An 8,254-nucleotide genomic window follows, 5' to 3' on the forward strand; every position below is an offset into this window, starting at 1 on the left:
ACAAATGTAACCTTTATTTTGGTTGATACAATGATTTTGTTGCTCGGAATTTTTTTTATTGATTGAATAACTTACTTTTAAAAATGCCCAAAATTTATGTGTTTGAATTAGAGTTGTCAAAAATAAAATTGAGACTTGTTTAGTGTGTAGGCTAGAGGTAAATGAACGTATAAAAATTGAAATGTCTAAAATACCCTTAAATTTAATATCCATTAATGGAAGTAAGTAAAGTGAGACAAAAGAGTTGAAAATGTCAATTTTAAAAGGCAAAGTGAGACAAAACCAGTTTCAGGAGATAAACTAAGACTCAATGGTAATTTTAGAGGCCATTTCGACTAATAAGCCTAATAAAAAAACTTTTATATTTTTATAATAAAGATTTTGCTTGCAAAAGCACTTCTGAACATAAATGTTTCTTACATAAGCAACCCTAAATTTGCCAACTTGTGGCCAGTCTTTTGTTTTATTTTTTTTGCAGTGAACTTTTGTGCTACATGTTCACTTCTTTCTAAACACAGGCAAAATGATCAACACTGACAACACAGCTTCTCCGAACATGACTAAATACTGAATGAAACAAGTGCCTGCACCAACTCTAACTGCAAATTGCACTGGGAGGAAGAAGGTAATGCAACAAGATAATTTCAACAAAGAACACTGTAAATTATTTTCATTGATTAGGGTTGGAGCACAGCATAAGCTTAAGCACTTTCCACCCCTCAAAATGTCATAACGAACAACGTACCGTTAATACAAAATATAGGCCTCGGCTATCGTTGTACAAAATACAGGCCTATAAAGAATGTTTTTAATATACAAATAATTTGGACTAATTTCACAAACAACAATTGCTCTTGTGGGAATATTTTGCAGAATGGACCAACTGTGCAGCTCTCTCAACTCTGAGCCAAGATTATGTGGAAGTAAATTATAATCTCTTGCCAAATCGGGTAAAACAATGTAAGGAACATTGTCTTACTTCTTTCGGGTGGCCAAAAAATCTGTGTAAAGTGATGCTATGTCTTCTTGGGCACCTGCAGTAACAAATCAGCGAATGATATTGCAACTTTGAGTGATTATTATACGAATATTTGAAGTGAGCGCATCCACACGCACAAGAAATGCATGAACTAGACGTGCAAATTTAATAGCAACATCATTGTATACTACACTGCTTCAAAATAAACTGAAGTACCTTTTTTAGATATTTCTTGTGGAGTTTCAATGCCCCAGTGCAAGCTTTTTTGGCATCTAAATTTCCAGTTATGTCATTCAATATCTGGCGGAGAAAAAGAGTGAGGTAAGTAAACAGACAGGTAAAAGTTGTACAAAAATTAAGTTTCAATTCAACCAACTGAAAATTTGACAACTCTAAGTACTTGTTTATTACACGGGTCAAAGATTCTTCACCAGTCCCTAACGACTCTTAGAGAATTATTTTGAACTTCTCCCTTAGGGCATTAGAAATAGCTAAAGACAATTTTAGTCCATGCAGTTAGCTAGGGCTTCCAATTTCGTCCTGCAAAACTTGTAACTATATCCTGCTAGTTAACATTAGGTTGCAATCAAGCCAAAAATCCTTAAGATGATCACTTTTCATGTTTTATTTTTAAGGGATTAGGCAACGCATTTGAAATTTTCAGGGTCCAATCCCTTACAAAACAGCATGAAGATGTGATTATTTTTCAGGGTTTTGATCTTGATTGCAACCTAATGTAAGTTGTAAAACTACACGGACAAAATTGGAACCCAAGATAACAACATTGGAACAACAGTTTCATTTGGCTTTTAGAATTTTTCTATAATCATTTGTGAAAGAACAAAACGATAGCATCATATTCTTCTCTGAACCATGTTTGACTACCGTAGAAGAATCCACTTTTTCAAGGAAAGATTTAATAGGGTTGGCTGATCAATGTTGCTGCTCCAGTCTCCTATTCCTTTCCACTTTATTACATATTTTTACCTTCAGATGTAAATTATAATTTATCATGTATGTCAAATCCACCCAGCATCCTGGACCCTAGTTTCGCCACAGCAAGCGGCTTCTTACATTTAGTAACTCTTGTTTATTGTTTTAGATGAATTTATGACGAGGCTGTCCCCACATAGACATGTTTTCTATTTAAGTCATGTAATATCATTCTCAATATAAGCTGAAAATTGAACGGTTCTAAGAATAGCAAATCGTCAACTGATAATGCTAACCTTGACAACATCATCCAGACCCCGAGCTTCTGTAAGTAGCTTTGAGCTCTTATCTTTCAAGACACTGGCAACAAGGAAAACAGAAATTGGGAGCGGTGCTTCTGAATTCTTTGCTCCACTTTTCATGTTTTCCCTCTCATACTTCCCACACTGACGTGTTGACTTTGGTTTCCCTTTAGATCCCTCGGCCTTCTCATTATCAGTATCAGATTCTTCATACACACTGACCAAGTCAGGGTCGTACTCAAGAGCCCACATCATCTGTCAAAGTTTAAATGAGATAAATTCTTACCAATATAAATAAGATCTTTTAAGTTCAAGATGCAGCATAACCATGTATACGTGCACAAAGAAAAAGGATATATTTGGCCAAAAACGAAAAAGAAAAAGCAATAACTATATAGCTGCAGAAATTTACTGTGCAGGACACCCTTTCTTTATTATAGAACAGGCATGCATCGATACTATTCAATCAGGAACACATACATCCAATTACACAAACAAATGATCTGAAGTTTGGTCTTTAATATCAAATGTATGCAATAGTTCTTAAAATTTATTTTCGAAAAGTACTTGTCAAATAAGTACTAACTTGCCAACTTTTATTCGGAAGAAATAAGGTCTAATACAAAAAATTCTGCATAAGTATTAAATTTAAGGAACAATATATAAGTGGAATTGTGGAGAAATATTTGATGATTAGGAAAAAATGAAGTGGCTTCCCAGAAATAGTCTCACGGATTCGATAAAAGTATTTATACATGCAATAATTAGATATATTAAAAAAAAATCCAAAAGGGAGAATAGAAAAATATCAAAAAGGTATTAACTGAAACTCATTCTTACCTCCCAAAGGTATAAAGAATCACAAAAAGAGAATTCTCGACGGAACAAAACCATAAGCATCCGGAAAGCAAATAAATAGTCACCTCCGCCTAGTGTCTCTGCATTCCAAATTGAACATATCTATTACTATCTTCCTTATTTTTTTAGCATTATGTTGAGCAATGTAAGAAAGACATGACAGAAACACACAGCAAATTTGATATTCAAATCCTAATAAACTTTTCTAAAAAAATTCTCAAAAATAGATTTCTTTTCCCTAAATAAATGTATCGAATATTCATCCAAACGGTTGGCGAGCATGAATTTTCATGATCAGTTCTGAGAAGAAGATTATGAATAATGAAAAATGATGAAAATCGCATATGATGTCTCCAACATTTTAGATAAACAAATATTTTCTGTCTGACAAGTAAATGGACATAATTGTAGAGCTTAGTAAAGCAAATAAAAAAGACAATACCTAAGTGCTGATGAAGTTTTGGATCAATGACTTGAGTAATTGAAGCCAGATTACTTAGTTGTGCCTCCACCCCAACAGAGCTATCGGTACATCTGAAATTTCCTCGCTTTAAATTTAAAATGGAACAAGTCATAAGAAACTGGAATCCAAATTAACCATTACCGGGTAACTTTGTAGCTTTAAAGAAAACACGTAACTTCAAATCGAAAGAAAAATATTGTAGCAACTGTTCAAGGACAGAAGTAGATGAACAAAAACAGCTAATGAATCTCATTAATACATGGATTTAAGATTGCACATCTCCTCTGTTAATTTCTGGAAGGAAGAGCCTAGCAACCCTAGTTTTTTTAAACACATGGTAGGCATTGATTTGATGCAACATCAGAATAATATACAAAGTGAAAGATTTGGTGCAAAGTTTTACCAGTCTGCGCATCAAGCGTTCAAAGCACCAAAATGCATCTGCTTCATCATCAAGAAGGATAATCATGGGGGAACAAAGATCACTCATTCCTGATCATTGTGTCATGAATTTCGGAGTTTAGAAACATCAATTTTTTTTTTTCTTTTGAAAAAATCAAAATGAATTTCTTTTTCACTTCCCAGAAGTGTAAGGAAGGGATGGATTCAGTAGAAAAATCACTCCTATGTTACCAACCTTGACAATAACCGACATCTGTATCTATCCAAGCATAAACGGCTAAAATATCCCAAAGTTTTGACAAGTTTTCTTGCTTCTCGTAAAACACTAGTGTCCTGTCAGTACGAACCACGTCAAGACCTGGCATACAAATAAAGATAATCAGAAAAGCTATCTAACAAATCATTATTAAACATGAAAATTCTGCAATCCGTCAAGTTCAGTACTTTTTCACATGTTGCAGGTAGGTGATGTAAAGACGTGATGAAAACATAGAATTGACCAATAAAATAGTCAGGGCACTGACAACAAAAAGAAAAAATGCCTGACAATAAAAAAGAAGTTCCTCCAAAATAACCATGGTATGTATGCAAACAAATAAAAATATATCACAAACCTATTTGATGTAGAGTAAGCATCCACTGGATTACTTTCTTGTCCATTACTGGTTCCATAACATTCTTACGGTTTGTACTTGAACCATTGTCTGGATTTATTTGTGAAAGTACTATGGGATCCTGAATGGGCTGACCATCTTCAGTGATTACAGGGGCAGTGATAAACCTACCACTTCCAACAACAGGAAACATTTGACGGCAATCTTCCTTTGACCGAGCATATTGCACTCTGAAAAGGGCAAAGCATGATACTTAACAAATAATACCGAATAATGGGACAGGTTGAGCATAACATGCTGGAATCTGACAAGATAACATTATGTACAGCCTGTACATTTGGAAATATACACATCCCACACAAAATAGAGATGCTGGAGTCTGGACCCCTATCGTATGAAGAGGAAAACCTGAGTCTTTTGCTAGCATGTTTCGCCATTGTTGTTAACTAAATTTACTCACTTGGGGTACATCGCAAGTCATAAACCTCAACTCATGATATTGATTATTTTCCCAAAAGATCATCTTTAAATTACTTAACGAATTGCAGTACTAAAAGATACATGAACCAGAAATAATTTCTCCTTAGACCATTCTCATCAATTGCGAGTGTACTACCCTAGGAAACTTCTTTAGATAAAGAAAAAATAAAAGGTAAATGACAAATAAATTTGAAGTAACCCGAGTAAGGCAGGAAACAAGATATACCTTCGACGTTGCCGAATCTGCTCTCTTTCATCAAATGTGCTCGTAGGATCATAACAACCTAGTAGAAACTCCCAAACTTCTCCTCTAATTGATGGATGGATTCCCTAATTGCCAAATATAATATAATTATGGATTGAAGCTGACCACTAGCCTTGCAAATTGATTATTTCATGAGCAAAACTATTTAAAAGAATAAGTTCTAGATATCCACAAAATGTAGATGAACTAGTACCAGGCTTAACAACAGCTGGACGGTCAAACAGTGAAGCATCTATGTTATTTCGTGTGCAAATACAAATAAAATTAAGTAATAGATAATCTGATTTTTTCACTAAACTAATGGCTCTGATTTTCTAGATATTCCCTATCATGTAAGTCCGTAGGAGCACCGGTAGGTTTTTCATTGGATTTTACAATAAAAGAACAACAAAAACATAAAGAGAAAAAAATGAATCCATAAAGACAAGTATTGATAGGATTGTCGAGACGCTCTGATAGCTACACAGAATCCAAAACTGAGTTTTATAAATATAACGAAAAAATTTAGCATACTAAGTGGTAGCTATGAATCATGAAGATTCACTCACCCCACGATGAATTCGACTTAAAGTCTTGCCTATATCCAGTTGGCCTTCTGGACTAAATGCAGCCTGCCATTTCCTTACACTTAGAGTTTTACCTGCCTGCATGAGCAAATAGAAATAAGGTGTGGAGATTGAAAGAAGCACATCATGGTAATGGGACATTGAAATCACTATGAAGTAATAAGACAATTGCAGACATATTTAATAGAATACACAATGAATCTTTATCAGTTTCTCATTGTTTACAAGCCTTTATATAATCAAATCATTTTCTTATTAAGGCCAACCCCTATGAATCATAATCCAGATCGATGTTCCGATTCATAATACTTTGGTGATCCAGTTCACAAATATTGGCGTTACAAACGTATCCTGATATATGGAGAAGCAGAAAGTGTAAAAATGTTAAAACTTGAGAAAATTTTCAAGCCAAAGATTCTGACATGCTGGAGTTTGAGGCAAGGGTTTGTGCAAATATAGCTATATTTCCCTTAATTGCTCACAATTATCAATTTCATATTCGTGTACGTAGGCGTTCACACATTCATATACAGATTTCTATGAAGTTGTGCATAAGCAACACCAGACCGAATATCCCCAACATATTGGGTAGGCGTTACTTGGTGGGAGCATATTGACTCTCGGATACGTATTGAGAACCAACAAGATCCTCATAACTCCGGTTTTAGTCACTCGAATAATCCTATACCTGTCCTACATTCTCCTTCCAAAATTCAACAAGGTGATCAATTAACATTAACACTATCCCCAACATTCTCCTTCCGAAAAATCCAAAAATTAGCCAATTTCATCACTTTGTGATTCTATATCAACACCACCAATTCATGATCTTAACTAAAATCTAGCACCCTACAATATCAAATCTGATTCATTACACAATATCTTGGTTTTCAAATGGGAAAAGGATCAAAATTAAGACAATGGGTATCTAAAAAACCAGTCTTTATATCCAAATCCAACAATCAAACAAAGACCAGAAAGAAAAACCTTGATCTTGAAGCGGGTTTTGGGCACATCTGTACACTCAGGGCGTACTTCATAGAAAGAATCAGCAGGAGTCCCAGCGTCCCTCCACATTCCAATCCCCCAAAAGCACTTTCACAGGAAACACAAAAGCACGTTCTCCAAACCAACAAAAATGGCCCTCAACCAGCACTCAGAGCTAACCGCTTTTCAACAAATCAACCAAAACCCAGAAAAAACCAATCAAAACCCAGAAAAATTAAACTTTCGCAGACCCTTTGGATCAAGCTCGAAACCCCACCAAATAAAAAATGATCTGTTTTTCCTTTTTGCTTTTATGGGTATTATTTTTCTTTTCTTTTTTCTGTGTTGGTGTGGGGGTGTGGTTTTATGACAATGATGATTGTCGCGGTAAATACTCTGTCAAAGTCGTGACGAGACGGCTGCCATCGCACACCACACCTGAAAAACCCCACAGCCAATATTTATTAACTCTTTAACCTCCTCTGTTTTCCCTTTGTTTTTCACTCATTTTCACTGCCTAAATTTTCTATGTCATCTATTTATTATGCACGTAATTACCCTACATTTTTATCCTGAAATAAAGGAGGGTAAAAAAGAAAATGAAATTACCTGTACTTGGGTCACCTTTTTCTCTGTGGTAAATAAATTTACTATTTTCTGGGATTTTCTCATTGCTTTTTTTTTTTTTTTTTTTTTTTTTTTTTGGGTGGCAGAAACTTGACTGGGTGGCTGAGAGATTTCCAAGGCCATCGCTTTCGCGGGAACACAGAAAGAAAGCCAATGGAAGTTGAGAGACCGAGTCAAGTCAACGCATTGGGTGGACCCTGATGAGACGGTGAGTTGGATGGCCTTGGATGGTTTTGGAGTCGGTCAACTTTGTTTGCATCTCGAATACGTCAAACCCATGTATAGTTGATCTATGTGCATTGAATGTTTATTGTTTTGTACGGTTGTATGGCCTCATGCTAATCTTAATTATATGTAGTTAACAAACAATGAAATATACTTTATGCCAAAGGTATATAGCGGTAATGCAAGATTAAATTTGTAGATAAAATTTTGTAAATTAAATGACATTAAAATTAGTAATTAAATTATTACTTAAATGCTGATTAACGTGTTTATTTCTTATTAATAATCTTAAGAAAAAATATCGTGCCCAAAGGATTATCATCCCATGCTTTTTTCTTTGTTCCCACGTCATTGACAAAGCCGACCGGCCAAGGGCCTCAAAGCTTTGAGGACACATAAAATATTAAGTTAGTCTATGCCTGCGAGGTTTTATTTTTTGTATAAATAATGAAACTTCGGTTTGCTTAAAACCAAGCGCGAGTAGAAACAATGGTCAGTTGATGAGTTTTGAATAGATGTCTATGTGAGTTTGAGTAATGCCCCCATAGAAAAA

The 8,254-nt window shown here is 34.9% G+C and overlaps 1 protein-coding gene across 1 annotated transcript; it reads right to left on the reverse strand.

Moving 5' to 3' along the window:
• Positions 1-639: 639 nt before the first annotated feature.
• LOC137742042 (rab GTPase-activating protein 22-like) lies at positions 640-7,326 on the reverse strand. The gene is made up of 11 exons (XM_068481779.1): positions 6,850-7,326; positions 5,845-5,940; positions 5,258-5,361; positions 4,552-4,781; positions 4,173-4,295; positions 3,939-4,027; positions 3,515-3,620; positions 3,055-3,152; positions 2,209-2,469; positions 1,196-1,279; positions 640-1,034 (listed from the first exon to the last, which is right to left on the reverse strand). Exons 1-11 carry the CDS (start codon positions 6,937-6,939, stop codon positions 1,017-1,019), a joined length of 1,299 nt encoding a protein of 432 aa, XP_068337880.1. The 5' UTR covers positions 6,940-7,326; the 3' UTR covers positions 640-1,016.
• Positions 7,327-8,254: the final 928 nt, after the last annotated feature.

Source organism: Pyrus communis, chromosome 8 (assembly GCF_963583255.1).
Source record: "Pyrus communis chromosome 8, drPyrComm1.1, whole genome shotgun sequence".
Taxonomy (NCBI): Eukaryota; Viridiplantae; Streptophyta; class Magnoliopsida; order Rosales; family Rosaceae; genus Pyrus; species Pyrus communis.